Genomic DNA, 23,784 nt, shown 5'->3' with positions numbered 1-23,784 from the left:
AAAGCTACGACTGTCTGATGATGGGACAGAGGTAGGGCCTTGAATGCTGCTGGGCGCTATTGGGCTCTCTGAGGTTCAGTTTCTTGGGCACCAGAGTTACCTCTGCCAGTTTGGGTAGCTAGGCAGTGGGCCCAAAGAGAACCTATCGAGAAGAATGAAGAGGTAAAAACTATTACAAGAAAGGCAGCAAGTTGTACGTATGGGGTTATTGGGTGATGAAACATGCTCTGGCACGGTGTCTGTGCCTCTGTCAGGTGCCTTTAGGGTGTGCTCGGAGAATGTGCCGGGCTGGGGTCAGACCTAGGGCTTGTTTTCTAAACCCAGGAAGAAGAACCTTAGGCGGAACAGGCTTAGAGCTTTGGGAACTCAACCTCGCAGTGTTTGGCTTCTCAAGGGAGGCACCAGGGCAAGGTGTGAGGACCCAGGAAATGCGTGTTTTTAACAACAATCCAGGGAGGGGAGGATTTTATTTTTCATTGTGCAAGCCTTCTAAAGTATTTTCATCATTTGCCAAGACCATGTGATTGTAACAAAAAGAGACTGGCTTACTATTATGAACCATGAAAAAATCAGTTCTTTTCCTTTTCTCACCTAATTTCTGTCAGGTCAGATTTTTAGCTTTGGTGGATGTCAGAAGAAAAATTTATCTCACAGAGAAAGGGGCAGAGTTTTCCCGTGAGAAGACTTTTCTCCTCCTTTGTCTATGCATCATCTAGTAGTTGGCGATAGCCTTGCCAGAGTGGGACATGAGATGGGGCGATTAGCTAAATGAGAATCCCTGGGATGTGACCACGCTGGGAGCTAGAGCTCAGGCTCTACACACTGGGGGACACTGAATGGGGGGGCTGGGGGACACTGAATGGCCCAGGTGGTCATAAGGTGGTCAGTCTGTCATCTGAGTTGAGGAGGAAAAATGTATGGGACGGTGTACAGTGTAGGAATGGTCATGCCCTGCGGTGGCCCTGAAGAAACGGTATGAAGTCTGGTGAGCCATTAGGTTATTTCACAAGTACGGACATGTATAGGTGGGTACTCACTGAGAAGCTGATCAAGTGTGTGGCCTGGGCAGGATGGCCTAGCAACAGTTGAAAGCTGGTAGAGTCATGTACCTCAAAGCATTGGCAGGAGCCCTGCTCCAGAGCACAGACCACCGACTGGAAATCATAGCTGTGCCTGTAACATCACCCTGAGCAGCTGTTCTATCTCCCACCACACTGGGTCCCAGATGTGGGGCTGAGTTCCAAATTACCCAATTTGGGAACACAGTAGTTACCCTTAAAAGAGAGGGAATTGTTGGGTCAATTCGTATAAATATTGATTATATCTTAATCTCAGTGTTACTTGTTTCAGCAAAACAAAACCCAGTCTCAGGTAGCTCTGTGAGTTGTCTAATTGTCCAAGTCTTTTTTTCAGGGTCTCAGAATAATGTTCCCTGGACATTCTGTTTCTCTATCCTTTCTCTCAGGATTTACTGGCATCAGCCATCATCTTACTCCTGATTTGTCATTTTTTTTCCTATCCCAGCTCAGCATTAGTGTGGGTGTTGGGGAGATCCCGCATCCCAATCTCTGTTCATTCTTCCAACAGGGATCCCTGATCTTGGTACAAACAGAAAGAATAGTGCCTTAAGTGGGCCACTGCCCTAAATACAGCAGCCTCCTGATTTATTTACAGAGAACACTGATTTCATCAAGTTGTAACCATCATCCACAATTGACAAGCTTAAAAAAATTCCACACATCACAATGGTTTTGTATTGCATTTAATTGGTGTTTGCTGTTCATGACAGTATGGTTTTGTTCTTTTTAGACACTTTACTTCTAGAATCTACAGTTTTCTTCAATTGGCAGCCCATACTGATGCTGTGACTGGATCATTGCTGTTTGCCATGGTAAGACCTGCTGCCATCAGAAATGCAGGATGCTCCTGACTACTTCCACATAGTGGCTATCTGGGGGTGGCTGCCTCTGACTCCCAGGCTGCAGGAACTTCTTAATTGTAGGGATGTTACTGATTCTTGTTTTAAATGCCTGAGAGGAGAACCAGAACATTAGAGCCTCAATGACAGTCACGGTCTATAACAGAACTTTGTCATGGGAGGATGGTATTTAGACTGTCAGCTTACAGAGCCCAGTTGAATCTGAGTTAATCCCTCAACACCTGTTTGCTGGATGTTCCCGGGAAGGTAATACTATGGCTGGTGTGCTTAGTGTGAATTAAATAATCTTATTTAAAAATCATTGTCACAAGTAGGTGGCACATAATAAAAACTCTAAAAAATTGGGATCCCTGGGTGGCGCAGCGGTTTGGCGCCTGCCTTTGGCCCAGGGCGCGATCCTGGAGACCCGGGATCGAATCCCACATCAGGCTCCCAGTGCATGGAGCCTGCTTCTCCCTCTGCCTGTGTCTCTGCCTCTCTCTCTCTCTCTCTCTGTGACTATCATAAATAAAAAAAAAAAAAAAAAAAAAAAAAAAAATTTAAAAAAATAAAAAATAAAAAATAAAAAAAATAAAAAATTCATATTATTTGACCTACTGATTCCTGTTCTAGGAATTTATTAAAAGGATGAGCAAAGAAATAATATTAAAAATGTTGGCACAGTGAAAAATTAGAAATAATCTATGTTTCCAAGAAAGAACACTGGTTATACAAACTATGGTATGCCCCTACAAGATATATAAGCCAGTAATTTAAAATGATATATATAAAAAGAAAGAGGAAGTTCCCTGTATTAACTGATTAGCTGAATGAATGAAAGAAAGAAAGAAAGAAAGAAAGAAAGAAAGAAAGAAAGAAAAAGAAAGAAAGAAAGTCAGTCAACCGGCCCGCCCCAAGCAGAACAGAATATATTTGCTGTTTTGTATAAGAAAACCAGGGGTGATGGGGCACCTGGGTGGCTCAGTGGTTGAGCATCTGCCTTTGGCTCAGGTCGTGATCCTGGGATCCTGGGATGAGTCCTGCATCAGGCTCCCCACAGGGAGCCTGCTTCTCCCTCTGCCTATGTTTCTGCCTCTCTGTGTGTCTCTCATGGATAAATAAATAAAATCTTAAAAAAAAAAAAGAAAGAGAGAAGGAAAGTAAGTAAGTAAGAAAGCCAGCCAGCCAGGGGTGAAGAAGAGAGAAAAAGAGATATTCATATTTGTTTGTATCTGCAAAAATAGGAACACTGGAAGGGTACACAGGAAACCAATAAAAGTGATTATAGGGGCAGGAAGATGGGAGGTTGGTGGTGGCAATGAGCTTTCGCAATTTATGCCCTTTTTATATAGTTATAATTATTCAAAAAGATGTGACTATTATCTAATGAAAATAAAATAAAATGATATTGCAAAAAAAAAATGATATTGCAGAGGAATATTTGTTGACATATCAAAACATTCATGATAATTTTTTTTTCATGATAATTTTTTAAATGTTAAAAGCAAGCCACAAAATATTTAGTATGATCTTATTTCGGGGGAAAAATGTAAAATAATAGATCAGAGAGTCTAATGTGGTGGCATCTGGCTGGTTAGGTCTTTTCTTTTTTTATTTCATACAACGCCTAATGTAAAGACCTGAACTTTCATTTCTTTTGTAGTAAGAAAAAATACTGTTCTTAAACTACAAAACCTATGGTCACCTCTTTGATAAAATGTTTCTAAGGAAATGGGACAGAGGCCAGCTCCAGTCTTGCACTGGCAGGATCCAGAAAGAGAGGTCTAAGGATGGGCTGAGCAGCAAGGGATAAGCAAGCAGTGATACCTAAGCAGAAGCCCTGAGCAATGGAGGGACATTGTGGGGTGTCCCTGGCATCAGGTACACTAAAGTGGGGCAGAGTTGTCTGGCAGGCGCTCTGAAGGGAAACGACAAAAACAGATTTGCCAGTGTCGTCACTTCATCAGGAAAAAAATGCTAAAAAAAAATGCTTTTTTTTCTAAAAAAAAAAAAAAGAAAGCATTAAATATTTATGCTAGAAACCAAAATAACCCATCATAAGAGATTATTCCTGTTCTAGGAATTTATTAAAAGGGTGAGCAAAGAAATAATGTTAAAAATGTTGGCACACCGAAAAACTGGGAATATCCTATGTTTCCAAGAAAAGAAAACTGGTTATATAAACTATGGTACGTCCCTACAAAACATATAAGCCAGTAATTTTAAGGGTTTCTCCCATCATTAAGGTTTATTTCCTAATTATCCTGTAGTGCAAGTAGGAAAAAATTACCAAAATTAATTAAATAGTGATTTTTAAAAATCTTCTTTTGAAATTGACCTGGAAATGCATTTTGTTTTACTCTTTGTTTCTATTCACTTTTTCTTGGGCTTTGTGTGGCTTTTAACACCCTACCTGTAGCAGACGGAAGTCGGAAAGAACTGAAGCATTGAGTTCTTCCACCATTAAAATCGCTTCCAACAGTTGTATGTCTGCCCAACTGAACTTGTTGCCAACGAGAAAATCCTGTCCGTGGTCTTTCAAAATCTACAGAAAGAGAAATAACAAAGAATATCAAATAAAAGTAAAGACTATTTTGCGTGGCTTAGCACTTATAAAAGCAGGGAGTCTTCTGTACAGATCAAGTTCACTAGAGAAATCCTTTGCTTAATAATCTCCAAGACCGCTGGAAAGGATCAGATGCAACCAACTCTTCTTAAACACTCTTAGATATTGCTGTACATTGGCACAATCTTGTTGGAAACCTGCCAGTGATTTATCAAGACATTTTGGGTAGTGAAGCGCTGGAACAGAGCTCTCTCTTAAAAGCCTATAGCTGGTTAAGTAAAACTGTACCCAGCAGCCCAGGAGACGCAAAGGTCATGACCTTGATTGGTTAGAACGAGGCTACTGTACCGCAGGTAGAAGGCAGTATGATAAACCTCATTTAACATTATGACTCAAATAATCCTACCAGCTTTTTATTTTATTTGTTTGTTGTTTTAAAGACTTTATTTATTTATTTATGAGACACAGAGAGAGAGAGAGGCAGAGACACAGTCAGAGGGAGAAGCAGGCTCCATGCAGGGAGCCCGACGTGGGCCTCGATCCCGGGTCTCCAGGACCACGCCCCGGGCTGCAGGCCTACCAGTTTTTTATTTTTTTATTTTTTATTTATTTATGATAGTCACACAGAGAGAGAGAAAGAGAGAGAGAGAGGGAGGCAGAGACACAGGCAGAGGGAGAAGCAGGCTCCATGCAGGGAGCCCGACGTGGGCCTCGATCCCGGGTCTCCAGGACCACGCCCCGGGCTGCAGGCCTACCAGTTTTTTATTTTTTATTTATTTATGATAGTCACACAGAGAGAGAGAGAGAGAGAGAGGGAGGCAGAGACACAGGCAGAGGGAGAAGCAGGCTCGATGCAGGGAGCCCACGTGGGCCTCGATCCTGATGCCGGGTCTCCAGGTCCAGCCCCGGGCTGCGGGCCTACCAGTTTTTTAAACGGAAGGCATTTCAGCGACACTCTGCATCGCTCCCTAATAAGGAACCGGACTGTCTGATACTGCGGGGCACTGGCCAAACTCTTCACTGTAGCCTAATCCGTAGTAAATCACTGCTTCCCAAGACTAAGACTGAGCAGAAATCCCAGAGAATTCTTCACGTACCTCCCCCTGCTAACCAGTCTCGCACCATGGCCCACGCTGCCCTCCAAGTTGGGAATGTATTTCCAGGTGTATTTCGAGGACATTCGTACCTAGCACGCCTCCAAAATGACTTCGGAAAAGTCGTAAATCTAAAAGACCTTGTTTGTTGGATCGGGGCGTGATTGAGCCTCCAGGATTAAAGGGAAAGAAATACCCATGATACGTACGATGCGAAGGTAAGGAGGGGGTGCCCTGGGCTGCTGCTGGCTTATTTTTCAAATCAGAACAGAAATGTTTCCGAGCAATGCATCCTTTCAGTGCTTGGTAGGGGCCCCGCCTGACTGCCTTACGGCCTCCGTTTTGGGGCTCTCGCTAAAGCTCGCGTCCGCCGCAGCGGCCACTCCCGGAACAGCCGTCCGTCTCAGCCACGGGAAGCCAGGCCCGGATCCTGCGACCCGCCGAGCGCCGCGGCCACGCGCAGGGCTCGCGCGGGCCTCTCGGTTCTCCTCCCTCCCTGCGGGAGGGCGGGGGCCTGGGGGGGGGGTCGCTCGATGACGTCAGCCCCCCGCGCGCCCCGCCCCCCGCGCGTCCCAGGGTCTGCGCGCGCAGCGGCCGCCCCCCGGACCCGCCCACCGGGCCCGCCTCTCGCGAGAGCACCCGAACGTCCCCCCCCTCGCGGCGATGCGAGCTGCGACCCTGCAGCCTACCTTCTCGAACACCGGGAAGTAACGAGTTTGGGCCTTCTGCGCGACTAATGCAAGACTCTCCTCTTTTTCTGCCGGGGGTTTGAACGCAGCCAGCGCGATCATCAGCATGAGGTCCAGGGTGCCGTCCGCGTACATGTTGATCCTGACAAAACCGGCGCGTGACTCGCGTCCCCACGGACGCCTCTGACCTCGGGGCGGGGGGGGGGGGGGGTCCCGCCTCGCAGCCTCGCAGCCTCGCCGCCGCGACGGTGACGGGGAGACGGGGCGGATGACCCTGTACACCCCTTCCCGTGGGGTTCCGGCCCACGGGGGATGCTAGGACCTCGGGAAAGGCGCCCTGGGTCAAGGGATGTGTGAAAAAATTAGCAAGTGCTTGCCAGTGGAGATCTGCCGGAAGTAGATCCTTGTGGATTTAAAGACCCAACGGGATGAAGTTCACCTGAAGTGCGAAACCGTTAGTGCTGCGACCTTCGCTTCCCGAGGGAAGATACATAATGTGGCAGGTCTTCCCCTGACGGGGCAACCTTGTCAAGTCAAATACCTCGATTTCATTTTTTTTTTCTTTTTTTTATGATAGTCACACAGAGAGAGAGAGAGGCAGAGACACAGGCAGAGGGAGAAGCAGGCTCCATGCACCGGGAGCCTGATGTGGGATTCGATCCCGGGTCTCCAGGACCGCGCCCTGGGCCAAAGGCAGGCGCCAAACCGCTGCGCCACCCAGGGATCCCTCGATTGCATTTTCTTAAATCTTTTTTTTTTTTTTAATTTTTATTTATTTATGATAGTCACAGAGAGAGAGAGAGAGAGGCAGAGACATAGGCAGAGGGAGAAGCAGGCTCCAAGCAGGGAGGGAGTCGTACGCGGGACTCGATCCTGGGTCTCCAGGATCGCGCCCTGGGCCAAAGGCAGGCGCCAAACCGCTGCGCCACCCAGGGATCCCTCGATTGCATTTTCTAAAATTTTCCTTTCGTTGACAAACACAAAGGTTAAAAACTACTGGGGCACCCCGGTGGCTCAGTGGTTGAGCATCCGCCTTTGGCTCAGGGTGCGATCCTGGAGCCTGGGATCGAGTCCCGCGTCCGACTCCCTCCCTGCTTGGAGCCTGCTTCTCCCTCTGCCTGTGTCTCTGCCTCTCTCTCTCTCTGTGTCCCTCATGAATAAATAAATAAAATCTTAAAAAAAAAAAAAAAAAGATTGTGTGTCTGTGTATCCTCCACTGTATGCTAGTTGCCCAATAAATTTGGCTCAATGATCATCTTTGTCTTTTTAACATATATAAAAGCACAATTTACTTAATTGTCCTATCTGAATTATAAATCTTTTTTTTTTTTTACAGGTGAAATTGTTACCTAACTAGTCACCTTTAACCGTAAAAAAATAAGCACATTCATCCAAATAATGGGAAACAGCTTTTGCATGTTAGTACTGCTTACATTCTTATAAAAGGATCCTTTTCACACGCTGTTTGAAATTGCTTGTCTTGCCATGTACTTCTGGGACTGCAAGTCAGGATGACTCAGTTCATTTGAGAGTTGAAAAAGTTGGGGTATGCTTCTGGTTATGAATTTTGTTCATTCCTATGCTATACTCTTTCTCTTTTTTTCTTAAAATTTTATTTATTTATTCATCAGAGAAAGAGAGAGGCAGAGACACAGGCAGAGGGAGAAGCAGGCTCCATGCAGGGAGCCCAACGTGGGACTCGATCCGGGGACTCCAGGATCACACCCTGGGCCAAAGGCAGGCACTGAACCACTGAGCTACCCAGGGATCCCTATACTCTCTCTCCTAAACAGTTGAATTTGGACCTTTCTCCCACCATGTCTTCTATCTATATGTATGGACCATCTCAGTGTCCATGCTTATGGTGATGAGATTTTAGGGACCGTGGAAATGGCCCTTTGACCCCAAATCTAGATAAAACTTTTATAGTTGTAAGTCTGTCTTTGTTTTGTCTTTAGTTTGCTTATCTCCTGTAAAACTGAACCATTCCTGGGAGTAATAATCCAGCTATCTTCAGCCAGGCCTACCGTAGTGCCCAGCACAGGGTAGAGGCTTGTGGTATATTTGTGCAGAACAGTGAATATACATCTTCACCCTTCAGTAATTGTGACAAAACTCAACAGCTCCTTCCATCAATAGCTGGGGTCTGTTTTCTGGAATGATCTCATGACTTGCTTTCACTAATAGAATGAGGTGGAACTGATGACCAGTTCTGAGCCTAGAACTTAAGAGGCCTTGTGTGCTTTTACTCTCTCTCTTAGAACCTTCCCTAGCTGCCCCAAGAACAAGCTCGGCATGAGACAATGAGAGACACATGCCCCATGTGCCCCCCCTGCTCTGGTTGATACTTAACACCCAAAACCAGAATCTCCTGGCTGACTACTGATTGACCACAGAATACATGAGTGAGTCCAGCGAAGAGGAGTCAAGCCTGACCGAGATATGCCAACACCCACATGACCCATAGATTGATGAGCAGTTTATTACTGCTCATTCATTTATTATGAATGCTAATTTAAGTCACAGTGTTTCAAGGTGACATGTTACACAGCATTGTTTGTGGTAATAGATCATTGATACAATGCTCATTGTTTGCTGAGTCAGTCATTTCCACTTTCATGTAGAATAGTTTACCAGGTCATTTTATGAGACCGTATTTGGTAGGAGTGGGAGAGAAGATGAGAATGTTGAATGCATACCACCATGAGTAGTAAAAGGTTGTATATATATCCAGCTATGCACAAGGCATACAGGTATAGCAAGAGCATCTCCCCTTGTTCCCCCTTGCCTTCTCCCCCTAGTCTAGGCTGAAAGACTCTATGTTAACTGAGTCTCAGCTGGTGCAAGACTATAGAGCTTGGATAAGAGTCAAGTAACAATAAACACTGTGCTACCTGACTGTCTCCTTCAGGTCCTTCCCATACAAGTCATATTTGGCAGCAAGGTAGCTGAGGATGGCTCTAGTCTGCGTGAGCACCATTCCATCAATTTCAATCATAGGTACCTGGCCAAAAAGCAGGCGTCCATCTGTGGATTGAGCAAAGCAAAGTTAGATTACTCTCCTTTCATCGTTGTGGTAAGCCTGTAGGAGAGTTTCTTCTAGGAGCTGATGACCTTCTGCAAAAGGATTTTTATTTTTAATCTTTTTTATTTATGATAGTCACAGAGAGAGAGAGAGGAGGGCAGAGACATAGGCAGAGGGAGAAGCAGGCTCCATGCACCGGGAGCCCGATGTGGGATTTGATCCCGGGTCTCCAGGATCACACCCTGGGCCAAAAGCAGGCACTAAACCGCTGCACCACCCAGGGATCCCTGCAAAAGGATTTTTAAAACTCTCAGATCAAGAGCACAGGAAAAGATCTTTGAGATCATTTAGCTCATTCATATTATAGACTGTGGCATTGTGAAGGCCAAGGGAGCAAATGTGACTTGCTCAAGCTTACAGTCAGGAGACAGCTAAAGCCAAGTGGGCCTCCTGACTCTTAGCCAGTAGCTATCTCTGCTGTCCCTCTCTAACTCCTATGCACAAGTAATAGTAATGCTCAGGAGGGTGTCTCAAGCACAAGAGCAGCATCACAGACTCAGGGAGGACTGGAGGATTTCATAGGCTATTAGGGAGGACTTCTTGCCAGAATGATCATGGAAGAGTCTCTGGAGATCCATTTCTTTTACTTATTCAATACATATGTACTGAATCCCTACCACATGTTAGTGACTGGCCTTGTTTGGGGTGGAGTAGGGCAGAAATAAAGAAGAAAGGAGCTTCAGGAATATTTGAGGTGATAAAGTTCCTAAACAAGAATTGGGAAAGGGGCTAGCCGGCCTTCTTCATTCAGTGAGATCTACTGGTATACCGCATCTGTGACCATAGAATTTATTTATTTATTTTTTAAAGATTTTTTATTTATTTATGATAGACATAGAGAGAGAGAGGCAGAGACACAGGCAGAGGGATAAGCAGGCTCCATGCCGGGAGCCTGATGTGGAACTCGATCCCTGGACTCCAGGATGGTGCCCTGGGCCAAAGGCAGGCGCTAAACCGCTGAGCCACCCAGGGATCCCCAGAATTTATTTTTATTTTATGGTAAGGAGATAGGATGCAGAGAACTTAGAAGCCTTCTGCAAAGTCATACAGTTTGTAAATGGCAGGTCTGCTGATTACTAGTTGAATGTTTCTCCGAAAAATAGTGTCAGTCTCATGGCTATTTCTCAGGAATGGTGGGAGCTTCCAGGTTTCCTTAGGTAAGGAAAGTAACATTGTGGTTATTAGAACTATGAAAATACTAGTCTTTTCTCTCTCTCTCTTTTTTTAAAATTTTTTTTAATTAATTTATTTTTTAATTTATTAATGAGAGAGAGAGAGAGAGAGGCAGAGACACAGGCAGAGGGAGAAGCAGGCTCCACGCAGGGAGCCCGATGTGGGACTCGATTCCTGGTCTCCAGGATCAGGCCCTGGGCTGAAGGCAGGGGCTAAACTGCTGAGCCACTGGGGCTGCCCTAGTCTTTTCTCAATGTGAGAAACTTTTCTAGGGAATTGTAAGGATGAAGGACTTCTTCGAATTTAATCAAATTTTGTTCTTTTCTATAGTCTTGGTTCTACAATTGTGACCTATTAAACAGTGTCTTTTAATCTGTTGAAACCACTAAGAAAGAATGGATATGAGCCATGAGCACTTCTTTTTTGCTCCCTCCCTTCCAACCCACTGGATCGTTATTTAACAATTCTTAAACGATTCTTTAACGGGATGATGAGTATTGAACCAATTAGCTGAGTCAAACCCATGCTTTCATCTCTAATTGAGGTCAAGGTCAGAGTCTACTTGATAAGCTTTTACGGATAAGGACACAATGCAGATGATAAATTTAGCCCTGTGACAGGGACACAGTGAGTACTCAATCAGCGTTAGCAGTCTTTTTTCTAATAGTTGTTACTCCAGAGTTCTGTATTCTATATTGAAATTAATATTTCCAGAAACAAATATTTATTTTTTCCAGTAAGAAAACATTGAATAAATCCAGGCTCACCCTTCTGCAACTTCTCATATTGTTCTGCTGTTTCAATAAATTCTTCTTCAAACTAGATAAAGGATAGAAACTTTGTTATAACTTTAATGTCCTGAGAGAGAGAGAGAGAGAGAGAAATATTCACAGTGTAAAATGCCCAGTGTCTTTCAGAATAAACATTTTAAAAGGAACCACAAAGTTGTCAATTTCCACACAGCTGAACATTCCCCCGTGTGTGTGTAGACTAGCTTAAATGGGCATGGGACTGGCAAAACCCTCTTGGGTTTTGCCTACTTATAGGATATCCTCAGCCCCATTCATATTTTCCCTTTTCTTCACCTTAGCTCTTTTTTTCTCTCCAAATTCTTGTCCTTTTCACCAACTTCCCCCAATGATTTCCCTTCTCTCATTCCTCTCTTCTCTCTCGTCTGTATCATTCTCCCTCCATATCAGGTCAAATTAAATTTCTCTTTGATGTTCATACATTCAATGAAAGAGATCCAAAGATCATTACCCGGGTGGTATCATCATCACTTATTGATGGAATCCCTACAGTTTTTATGGGTGAGAGTGACTTTTTTTGTTCCCTAAACTTTGAGATGGGGGTAGGATAAGGTGGACAAAACAAAGAAGGTCATGCATGAGTCTTGTTTTAAAGCAGATGGCATACAAATAGGGAAAAAGAAGTCACGCCTGCCTGAAACCAAACAATTCCAAAACACTTGTGCAAATCTATGGTAAAGTCAGTGGTTAAGGAATTCAGAATTAAGGAAGGATCCTGGTGGGGCAGACCTTTCCAAGGAGAGCTCAAGAGGAGACCAGACTGCAGCTGGGTGTAAGGTTCCAGTTGGCAGCCATGGATAGAACAAGACTGAGGTGCCAGGACAGAGCTGGAAAGACCACAGTTAATTGGTTCCAGTGAAGACAATGATCCAGTTGTGGGTCTCCTCTCTCTCCTTTGTCTTATGAGTCACCGTGACTTCTTAGGCCTCTATGAAGCTTCCAGAACATCTCCCCAGGCTTCCACCCTCCCAACCTTGCTTAAACCGAGGACTATGTTCTCTCCCTCAGCTCTTACAAAGAAAGATACATGGAAAGGGAAAGAGTGGTCTATCCTGAAAGCCCCATCCTAAATTTTGAAGGGGGAAGAGGACCACTTCGGTCTACCCAAATTGCCCTCCTTCCTTTTCCCAATCAGGAACCAACCTCCACTCCAGCTGCAGCCAGGAGCCAGCGGATTGACTCCATCCTGCCCCTGCCACGAAAGTAGTAGAGCTTGGGTTTGGTTGCCATGACTCCTGGCTCAGGGTTTTCTGAAGGGCAAAATAAGAAAAATAAGAAAAGCAAGAAAACAGTGATCACAGAATCAGGGTGGTGGTTATCTCCAGTGAGGAGAACGAGTGTTGTGATTGGAGAGGGGTGCAGGGGAGGAGGCTGGAGTGCTGTTAATATTATATCTTTTTTTAAAAGATTTTATTTATTTATTCATGAGAGACACAGAGAGAAAGAGAGAGAGAAGCAGAGACACAGGCAGAGGGAGAAGCAGGCTCCTCACAGGGAGCCTGATACAAGACTTGATCCCAGGACCCCGGGATCACACTCTGAGCCAGAGGCAGATGCTCAACCACTGAGCCACCAAGGCGTCCAGACCTGCACCCTTTTAAAAAAGAGTATAGAACTATGTGACCATACCTGATAGCACTTTCTGCCTCACCATGGCAAGGGCCACAGTGACCATTATCTTGGTGACCCCTTCCGGTCTCACAGGATTATTGAACGTGCTTTGAGAATACTAAGCTCTATACCAATTTAGAGGACTGCTAGGTCTGCTTTTCTCACATTTCCCTCTCTCTCCCCGTAGGTAACGATGCATGCTTCATGGAAACAGCAAAAAAAAAAAAAAAAAAAAGCCAAGTCCCTGGTCCAGTCAGTGCACACGGTGCTGTGGCTGGGAGGTTGTTTAGCTCAGGGTGACACACGGATCTCATAGAGACCCACGGCTTCTCAACACAGCACTCAACATGGTCCTTTGCCCACTAAGCCCCAAACTGCCAAGTAACCTGTCCTAACTGGGATTCTGCTTGAGGATGCTTCTTGTGCTAACAAAATTCATAAGGAAGTTAAAAAACCATAACAGTAGCTCGGTTTATGATAAAAACATTTGACTGGGAATACCTATAACAATATGACAATAAGGTCACTCACTCAGGTTCATAAAATCTTACAGGTGTTTTGAAGCAATGTTACCCACAACCACTCTATTTTCTTATATATTGGATTTATAGTTTAACTCTTGGAAAAGTTGAATTCCTTTCCTCTTTCTTTTTTTAATATGGAATGCTTCACAAATGTGTGTGTCATCATTGCATGGGGACATGCTAATCTCTGTATTGTCCCAATTTTAGTGTATGTGCTGCCAAAGCCACACTAATTACTTCCTTGTGGTCTTGTCATCCCTAGGTACTATTTATGTCGGGTTGTTTTCAAGATTCATTACTTTTAAGTTGCCTCTTTAGCTATTGGGTGTTGAGAGTTTCAGGAGCTTCCTAAAACCCCACTACTTTATTGTCTTGGGAGACACAATGATTAAGAAGGCACCCACATTCCCTGATTAGAGAAATTTGTTTGGATCTAGTAATTCACTTAGAATGAATCTTACGATAAAAATCAGTGACGAGAAAATATGACAAGAAGGAGAAGGGAAATGGTGGCTTCTTGTTAGCCTCTCCCCAACGAAAAAATTCTTGAATTCTCTGGTCTCCTACAAGGTCCCACATATGATGGTTAAGGAGCAAATGTAAGTGCTGTTAAAAGTCAGAAGGAGGAGGCCATAGCAGTTCCCAACATGCAACAGGCACAGCAGGATGCACATGCCTGGTGGGTTCTAGTGCTAGAGAAACTCACATCCTCATGGGCCATGTTTCAGGGACTGACCAGGTGTCAGGAAGGCTGCAAGGCAGACAACTACAAAATATTTAACAGCAGCAAACTCTGGGTGATTGACAAATAATTCAAGCCCTCACTCCAAGAACCCTTTCCAGGTCTCTGTTCATCCTGCTACCTTCAGACAAAAATAAAGCAACACTGGTGAAATTAAATAATCACTCCATCTTGAGGAGCTCCACAGAGTTCCAGCCAAGCTGACCCCTCTCCACTGGCTCTGAGAGACAGGGATGAAGCTGTGGATCTGGATGGGGCTCAGATTAATTCCTGTTGTTCTGTGTTCCTGAAACCTTCAACCAGTCCAAATTCTGTTTGAAATAAATCTTACAGTGAAAGAAGGTGGAATATAGGAACAGCTGCCAACACCCTTTTTATTGTAATTCTATCCTGCTCCTCCAGTTAGCCAAAGCTGAAAGTTATCCTTTTTTAGAATGGATCCAGAAAAGGTCATCTCTGGTAGCCTCCAGAAAGCTGTTTCTAAGCAATGAACGGTCACTTAAAATGCAGGCTGAATGGTCTTTCTTCTGACTATTCTCTTAGTTATTTGAAATCTAAATTTCAAATAAAGATTAAAAAGACATTAAAAAAATCCTAGCCCCAGACTGCCCACGAGAGACAGATACCTAACGCTACTACTGAGTATCATAACGTGGAGGCTCCAGACATCATATTTGTTCCAGAAACCAAATGAAATCTCTCAGATGAAAGGAGAGGCAGCAAAATGTAGCCCCACTCCTCCCTTTTTAAGATTTTACTTATTTGAGAGAGAGAGAGTGAGAGAGTAAGAGTGGGGGGCAGGGCAGAGGGAGAGGGAGAAGCAGACTCCCCACTGAGCAGGGGGCCTAATGAGGGGCTCAATCCCAGGGCCCCAGGATCGTGACTTGAGCTGAAGGCTGACACTTAACCGACCGAACCATCCAGGTGCCCCACAAAATGTCATCCTAAAATGGTCAAGAGAGGGTAAGCTTCTTGCTGGCATTGCAGAATCCACACTCAAAGGGATGTAGAGATACGAGCCCTTGGAGGTGCTGGAATAAAAAAATCGGGAACTGGCAACATCAGGGAGACAGGAGTCTGAGTATGAGGGAGGGATTGTGCTGTGTTCTGCTGGGAGGTGCGCTGTCGGGGGGGAGAGAGGAAAGCTGTGCTCCTTAAGGTGCATGACCAAGAATGTGGATTAACAGCCATCCTGGCTTTGCTGAGAGAATGAACCCTGAGAGAGCTGAGGGCATGGATGTGGATCTGGTCACATTCATTTCCAGCCCCTCTGCCAGGCAGATACCCAAACAGAAATGTCCAGTCCTCAAACAGAAATGATAACTGTGTGTTACTGTCCCCATCTTTCAAAGGCAAGGGGCTCTGGGCTTTTGAGTCATGAGTCTTCACTAATGTTGCACAACCTTTATCCACCTCTGTAAGCCTCAGTCTTCTAATCCTTAGAATGGGTATGGTGGTTATACCTACTGACTTCAGGCAGAGGCCTATTGTGAGGACCAAGGATGAATAAAGTAATGGGTAAAGTACATACCACAGTATGTGGTCCATATCAAGTAGAGTCCCCTGTGCTTCTTTAAATGACTTACACACAGATTTCATATTTTCTTAGAGTTTCTTAGGCTGGTTGGCTTGTCTATTAGTTTTATTTGAGATTGATAAGTGTTGCAAATGCTACTGATATTTTGTAAAAGGGAGCCAAGACTTTTTAAATTGACTCAATATTGTGATACAGGATATTTTAAAAGTAAATCTGATGTGACTTTTGCCTTCATTTTGTGACTGTGAGCAGCATTGGAGCTTTTTCATGGTTTGCTGCTATATGGAAGAATACTGGGGGACTTTATGTGATGCCTACCACTATTTCCCACTTCGTTTCTGCCAGCCCCTTACATATATCCTCAGGGTACGTGGGAGATTGAAGGATCTATCTTTGGAATCCAGAGTTGAATTACAAGGATAGGATCATTCCTCTCCCTGCCAGCACGTCCAAACCTTCCTCAATGTTCAAGGGAGCCCTAAAGCCCAAAGTTAGAATAAAGGAGACCCCACCTCTGATAAATAGGACTGTGGCCTGTAACCTTCCCTCTCCAGTCCATAAGAAGGAATTTTTCCCCTAGTCATTAATAACCAGCCACTCGAATGATAACCAGTTACCACTTCTTCTATAAAAATCTGGATAAATGTCTGTGCCCTCCATAAACAGCTGGTTCTGGCCAAACATCCACCATTCCTCAATCTCTCCGCTTTAGCTCAATGGTGTCCTAAAGTGGGCTCATGAATGATGGGAGACTGAACAGGAGGGACGCCTGGGTGGCTCAGCAGTTGAGCGTCTGCCTTCGGTTCAGGGCATGATTCCGGGATCCGGGATTGAGTCCCACATTGGGCTCCTTGCAGCGAGCCTGCTTCTTCCTCTGCCTGTGTCTCTCATGAACAAATAAATAAAATCTTAAAAAAAAAAAAAAAAAAAAAAAAAGTAAGACTGAACAGGACATTGTTAGGAGCTACACCAGACTCCAGTCCCTACCCCATGCCCTTCCGAGGAGCAGCTATTTCTTCTGGAAGAGCTGATTACAGAGAAGGGGTCAATACTACTTACAATCTCACCCCAGCCAAGAACCAACTGCTCCCCTGGGATTCTGACCTGCAAAACTAACAAGGTGGCAAACTCTTGGAAGGCAGGAGTCAGGGCATCTTTCTTCCATCTCCTAGAGAACCAACCCAGCACTATCCCAGACACATGGTGGTTACACAGAATATACTGCTATTACCTCAGTGGGCCTGAGATATCAATTTCTAAACTTGCTAAAATGTCTATGTTCCATCTTTCATTCTTTCCTTTAACATCAAACATTTATTGAGCTCCTATTATGAATACAGTACTAGGTTAAGCACTCCAGGCATACAAAGATAAATAAGATATAGTTCCTGCAATCAAAAACCTTGTAAACCTCATACCTTGTGATGGAAACACTCAGGTTCCCAAGCTGTAAGTCAGAATGAAATTGTATTTAGAAAGAAATACATTATTACAAGAATTGAACAGAGCCGTACAGAATGAGCATATATAAACAGAAGTTTTGTCTGAGCCCCTTCCATGGCATTATAGCTTAAGGACCTAAATCAAGTCTTTTAATTCTTTTTTTTTTTGATCTCTAATGAAGTTCAACAAAGAGTTGGATAAATCACAGCTTGGTGATATAGAAAACCACGTTTGTGCTTCAAAAAGTAAACCCAATTATTTTCATTGTTTAAAAAAGAAAAAGGACATTGTCAAATCTGAAATGGACAGGTACAATGGGAATATTTGTTCCTTTTCTGAGAAATAAAGGGAGCAAAGAGAATGTTTTCTGGGTGTCACCCAAAATGCAGACACTGTGAACACAGCTGCTGGAAGATCCAGAACCTGAGATGTTGAGCTCACCGTAAACTCACACTCCAATCTTCAAGTCTCTTTTTTGTGCTGCTAATATTGCCCAAAAGGTTTGTCATGAATTAAAACTGGTTCACCAACGAGGCTTCCCACACAGGGCTTATTACATCAGGAATTGAAAGCCACCTCTTGGGGCTTGCAAACTTCCCCCATATGCCGCCTCACCTGAGATGAGCTGTGGGATGCACAGCCCCCACCCCCAGAGCTCCAGGGGCCCGTGTGGGCCTTGGTAAAAAAACAAAACAAAACAAAACAAAACAAAACAAAACAAAAAAAACAACGTTCAAAATCTTTTAGAAAAGGTGGCGGGGGCGGGGTGTGCCTGGGTTGCTCAGTCAGTTAAGCCTCCGACTCTGGTTTTGAATCAGATTGTGCTCTCAGGGTTGTGAGATAGAGCCTCGTGTTGGGCTCCATGCTCAGCATGGAGTCTACTTGGCGATTCCCTTCCTGTCCCTCTGCTCCTCCTAACCTTAAATAAATAAAATACATATTTAAAAAAAAAGAAAATGTGGGAGAACTCATATCTGAGTTATGCCCTGGGTGCCAATAAAAGTAAAAACCTAAGTTGAAATTTTAAGTCTACTTCTCACTTCTGCAAGTTTTTAAAACTCTGTGAGCCTCAGTTTCCTCGTTTGTGCAATAAGACTAATTGTTCCTAATTCACATGGGTAGTTATGAGGTGGAAATAAGATAATGGATGCAAATCACTGAATACAGTAAGGACTCAAAAGATGACACGCACACACACACAAACACATCTACATCTCCAGATCACAGCAACATTCACTGGCAAGAGAAATAAGGGAAATTTGCTTCTGAAAGGAAAGGAAGGCATTCTCTAGAAGTGTGATTTTGGACCAACAGCATCAGCTTCACTTATTAGAAATGCAGACTCTGAGTCACTGGGTCAGAGCTACTGAATCAGAGTCTACATTTTTCACAAGAGCCAGATGATTCACTTGTATATTAAAATGAAGTTTGAGAAGCCAGGTCTGGAGTGAAAACTCAACAAAACTGCATTTGGGGCTCAGTGTGTGGTCATTCTTCTCAGGGCCTGTTATGCAGGCATAAATTACAGAAAATGATGTTTTAAAAGAGGGATGAGCAAATGGTGAAGTGCTGGAGGTGTGTGTGGCTAAGAATAGAAGAAGAAGAACAGAGGAAACTGGAGGTAATTATAAGTGAATTTCCCATGTTAAGTCATTTTCATTGACCCCCTTTGAAGAGATGTGAGGCCTTCTTCCAACCCCAAGTTTAACCGAGTAGCAGGTGTGTAGCTTCCTCCCAATCCTGAGGCTGGTCTGGAAGAAATGTCAGGTGCCCGAACTACAAAAATGGAAGTTGGTGCAGAATTTGGTAACCTCTTTCATTTATTCCCAGTTTTAAGTCTTTCTGATGTCATTTCTCTTTCCTTGTCATTCTTCGCCCTGTGCTCCTAACTGAGGAACACATACATTGGGAAAGCAGTCAATCTTTTTCGGAGTGAAATTCTACTGACAATGTTAACAGCTGTTTTAGATAATTGGGGCAAAAGAGCACACATTTTTATCAGTTATTTGAACAGTTGGGCAAAAGGCAGGCTTTTATTGAAGTTTCTGGCTAATGAAAATTTTAAGGGGTTAATTTAAGAGGCTGGGAGTTTTAACAGATGTTTTGGGCCAAAATACAAGATGTCAATTCTAAATCTATTATTAATAGAAATATCTGTAGCATTTACTTTGGCTTCTCCAGTGGATTAGAATGACCTATTTTCATTATAACCAGCAGATCAAAATGTGTCACTGAGACAAAAAAAAGAAAAAAAGAAAAAAAAAAAGAAAGCAAAACAAAAGAACTCTCCCAGATAACCCTGTATTCCCCAGAGTACTTAAATTTGCCAGATTGGAAAGGTGTAGCATCAATTTAGTCTTTCGACAAAGACTATGTTCAAGTTGGAAAATAGCAGTATTAACAGCATAACCAAGACCTTCGGTATAGTTTCAAAGTGTGGCTAAGTATAGCCTTAAAGTTACATTCCATTTGTAATTGACTAGGAATTATTCTCTTCTATTTTCTTTTTTTTTTTAATAAATTTTTAGTTATTTATGATAGTCACACAGAGAGAGAGAGAGGCAGAGACACAGGCAGAGGGAGGAGCAGGCTCCATGCACCGGGAGCCCGATGTGGGATTCGATCCCGGGTCTCCAGGATCACGCCCTGGGCCAAAGGTGCTAAACCGCTGCGTCACCCAGGGATCCCTCTCTTCTATTTTCCTAACATGTTCTATTAGCAAAATATTTAATTAGTTGATTTGATATGTTGATTAGTTGAATTGGACATGTTATCTAAAGGTAAGCCTCCAGGACACCTGGGTTGCTAAGTGGTTGAGCATCTTCCTTTGGCTCAGGTCGTCATCCCCGGGTCCTAGGATCAAGTCTTGTATGGGGCTCCCTGCTGGAAGCCTGCTTCTCCCTCTGCCTATGTCTCTGCCTCTCTCTGTGTGTCTCTCATGAATAAATAAAATCTTAAAAAAAAAACACAAAACTCTAACAAGTGATCAACTTATACACCCAGGCATATAAACTGACAGATAAATAATATACCTGAGCCAAGAAAGAGACGTTCATCTGCCCAGGTGACTAAGGCTGCTGGGAGAGTGAACAGAGTGGACCACAACTGGCCCCACTGCTCTTTAACGATCAGGACAAGTCCTAGAAAAATTGTTTTCAAGGCTTGACTAGAGACTCATTTTTCAACAGGACCTCAGAGGAAGACCCCTGTATCAGATTATTTGGATTATATCTTCCAGGCATATGTTGAGTAGGCACCTAGAGAGGGAGATTTAGTCTATGTGTTAGGAACCATGACACAGTGAGCGGGGCCTGTGTTCTTCTCTTCAACTGCATACAAAAATATCAGATTTGAAAAAATATATATATATCAGATTTGCCTGAGGAGAAAAAAATGTAATGGCTCAATTCTGCTAAGTGGGTTATTTCCACCAATCAACTGAAACACCACTTGACTCATATATCTTTAAAATTACATTTAACATCAGAGGGGGGACATTTTAACATCTAATATGTATGAAATGGAAGTCTTTATTTATTTATTTTTTTTATTTATTTATGATAGTCACAAACAGAGAGAGAGAGAGATGCAGAGACATAGGCAGAGGGAGAAGCAGGCTCCATGCACCGGGAGCCCGACGTGGGATTCGATCCCGGGTCTCCAGGATCGTGCCCTGGACCAAAGGCAGGCTCTAAACCGCTGCGCCACCCAGGGATCCCAGAAGTCTTTATTTTTTAAAAGATTTTGCTTATTTACTCATGAGAAACACAGAGAGAGAGGCAGAGACATAGGCAGAAGAAGAAGCAGGCTCCCTCCAGGGAGCCTGATGTGGGACTCCATCCCAAGACCCCAGGATTACAACCTGAGCCAAAGGCAGAAGCTTGACCACTGAGCCACCCAGGTGCCCTGGCAATGGAAGTCTTTAAAAGGCCTTGTCAAAAGGTATATTTGCTACCTTGTTTTCATGTACATATCTACTCTGCATAAAAATACATTCCTTTTATTTGATACAAGCAGGTTTAAAATAATAGCTATTAAATTAGCCAAAGTTAAAACAATTGCTGCTGTAAGCTACAAATCTGGCCACAAAATATAACTATCCAGCCAAATCCAAGTACAATGTGTAAGAAATTCACCACTAACCTTATCTCTTCCTGGCTCTTTTCTGGGAGTGCTTCTTGGAGATCAGGTGAGGGTTTATAACTCTTTCCTTTCCCCGCTGAGTGCTCCACCCAACTCAAGGGATTAGACAAGCACTCCAGTTTGTACACGCCTCTGGGGCTTCACTTTACATCTGCTGTTTGTGCACTTGGGAATGTATCAAGTTACCCAAGTAAGGATCCCACTGGCTCACTGAACAAATCTCTGTGACAGGCACACTTTTAGGTCATGAGTCTAAAATGGTGGCCCTGGCAGCCACAATTCCTGCATGTGTGGTGCTTACATTCTAGCTGGGGAAGACAGGCAGTGTAAATATATGAACAAATCAATGTGGTGCCTTAAAAATAATAGTAGCAACAATGTATTAGATGATTATAGCTGAGGAATGTGACATCTGTAACAGAAATCTTATAAGGGACCAGGAGGAGGAATCAGGAATACTCTGTTAGATACCTGCGTGGGTCACCTTGGTGGCTCAGTTGGTCAAGCATCTGCCTTTGGCTCAGGTCATGATCCTGGGGTCCTGTGATCAAGCCCTATATTGGGCTCCCTGCTCAGCAGGGGGTCTGCTTCTCCCTCTCCCTCTCCCCCTGCTCCACTGTCTCTCTCTCACTCTCTCTCAAAATAAAATCTGAAAAAAAAAAAAAAAAAAAAGATAAGATACCTGCATTACCCGTTAGGTATCTTATTTGAAAGTCCCAGCATAGCTGTAAATCTGCATTGTAAATTTTCTGAGTGGCTTGTCCTGGGTCCCAGACTCATTAAGTGCCGTACCCCCTCCTCTGTCCAGACACCCACAGCCCCCTTGTATGTGGTTATGCACTTTAAGCCCTCGGTTTACCGCTGTGGCTTTAGTTGGGGAGGCTTCTAGTTTACCTGTTTGGGTTTAGCCCTGCACCCTCTCGCACAGTGTTTCTAAGGATAAACAATTTCTGGTGCCTGACCCTTTACTCTATTCCCAGAGTCTGGTGGTTCAGGAATATGGGGGGTGGCATGCCATGGGCTGAGACTCAAGTGTAGGAGTCTGGCCCAAAAGGGGACTGTGACAAAATGGGGGTAATGCCACCTGAGGCAAGATGGCGGCGGAAGGAGGCTTGTTTTCAGTACAGGAAGAGCACTGTCCCATGTGAGGTCATGCTTCCACCCGGAAAGCCACGGGCTTCATTTGAGACAGTGTGGCCTCTTCTATTTGTTGCTTCTAATCCTCTGACTCTGTGCAGAAGCCAACCTTTCTCTCTGGTTGTTCCCTCAGAGCCAGCCTTGAGGGCCCCCTGGCGTTTAAGAAAATGATAACCCAATAGTTACAAAAGGCTTAGTGTCCGCGTATTACCAGGTGATGGCACTGCACAGTAAAATCACACCAAAATCATAGTAAAAAGTAGCACACGTTTGCTGCCATCCCACAAAACTCAATCATACAGATGCCCGCGTGTTATTAAGGCAATGTCTGGTTCCTATGTATACATTGATCAACACCTAAGTATAAAATGTTTCTCTTCCCTGAAGAGGTTAGAAGGAGCAGTCCAAGAGACCACCCCCACTTCTCACACCAGCTTCAAGTTGAAGGGTGCCCAAAATCCAGCTTTAGGTTCCACAAGTCACTAGAACTCATAGAACATGTTGAAAGCTGTTATACTTACAGCTATGCTTTACTACAGGGAGAGGATACAGATGAAAATCAGCCAAGGGCAGAGATGCCCAGGGCAGAATCCAGGAGAGTTCTGAACATGGAGCTTCTAGATATCCTCTTTCTGTGTGGTTGTGGACAGCACTAAATCCTCCTGACAACTAAGTGTGACAATGGAGTACGGTCAATCAGGGAAGTTCACTGGAGCCTTGAGTCCAGAATTTGGGGAGCACTCCACTATGTAGGGATGACTAACTATCCATGTGGCTGATCCGTCTCCAGGCCCTCCAGAGTTAAGCTGATACCACAAGACCCAAAGCCCCCACCCTATGCTGCATTGTTGGTGTGGGTCAAAGCCCTCACCCTAAATCATACAATTATCTGGCTAGCTCACTTGTTTGGTCCAGGCAAACAAGTGTCTCCATCAGGCATGAGAGTCCAAGGGCATAGGGATCTACTCCCAGAAATGAAGGCCAGACCTGTCTTTGGGCAAGGTCATGCTGTATACACCTGACTTTCTTCCTATTGGCTTGTGCTCTCAAGAGCCTGGCAGGAGCCTGGGCCTCTCCGTCAGAGGCAGCAGCCTGGACCATCACCGCTCCTCAGGCTTGCCTGGCACTACACCTGCCACCAATTGTACTTCAAGCAATTCTAAATATCACAGTGATGACAGAGGCACTGAGGACCTGGGAACACAAACAACCACCTTGATGCCTGCACTGGATTTTCCTCTAATAAAACACTGAAGTACTTGTGCTGATTGTGACAGGCATTAATGATCACTTCACTGCTGTTGTCTGTTCTT

At 44.2% G+C, this 23,784-nt stretch overlaps 1 protein-coding gene, 1 long non-coding RNA gene and 1 pseudogene across 4 annotated transcripts; 1 reads left to right on the top strand and 2 right to left on the bottom strand.

Annotated features, from left to right (window-relative positions):
* Positions 1-1,746: 1,746 nt before the first annotated feature.
* Positions 1,747-21,477, bottom strand: LOC140636868 (glutathione S-transferase A4-like). Of its 2 annotated transcripts, none has more exons than XM_072832665.1 (7): positions 21,335-21,477; positions 12,478-12,584; positions 11,293-11,344; positions 9,162-9,294; positions 6,268-6,409; positions 4,332-4,463; positions 1,747-2,030 (listed from the first exon to the last, which is right to left on the bottom strand). In XM_072832665.1, exons 2-7 carry the CDS (start codon positions 12,562-12,564, stop codon positions 1,908-1,910), a joined length of 669 nt encoding a protein of 222 aa, XP_072688766.1. In that variant the 5' UTR covers positions 12,565-12,584; positions 21,335-21,477; the 3' UTR covers positions 1,747-1,907. The 2 variants fall into 2 exon arrangements, with proteins under 2 accessions (XP_072688766.1, XP_072688767.1); XM_072832666.1 differs by lacking the exon at positions 21,335-21,477 and adding an exon at positions 14,176-14,215.
* Positions 4,661-8,202, top strand: LOC140636870 (uncharacterized). Of its 2 annotated transcripts, none has more exons than XR_012034090.1 (2): positions 4,661-7,685; positions 7,899-8,202. It is a non-coding gene; the product is annotated as an uncharacterized lncRNA (long non-coding RNA). The 2 variants fall into 2 exon arrangements; XR_012034091.1 differs by having other exon boundaries at positions 4,661-7,813.
* On the bottom strand, positions 13,598-13,697 carry LOC140637427 (U6 spliceosomal RNA; annotated as a pseudogene).
* Positions 21,478-23,784: the final 2,307 nt, after the last annotated feature.

The sequence above is a fragment of the Canis lupus genome, chromosome 7, assembly GCF_048164855.1.
Source record: "Canis lupus baileyi chromosome 7, mCanLup2.hap1, whole genome shotgun sequence".
NCBI classification, from domain to species: Eukaryota; Metazoa; Chordata; class Mammalia; order Carnivora; family Canidae; genus Canis; species Canis lupus.
The sequence above is the reverse complement of the archived record's forward strand: the minus strand, read 5'-3'. Positions and strand labels throughout refer to the sequence as shown.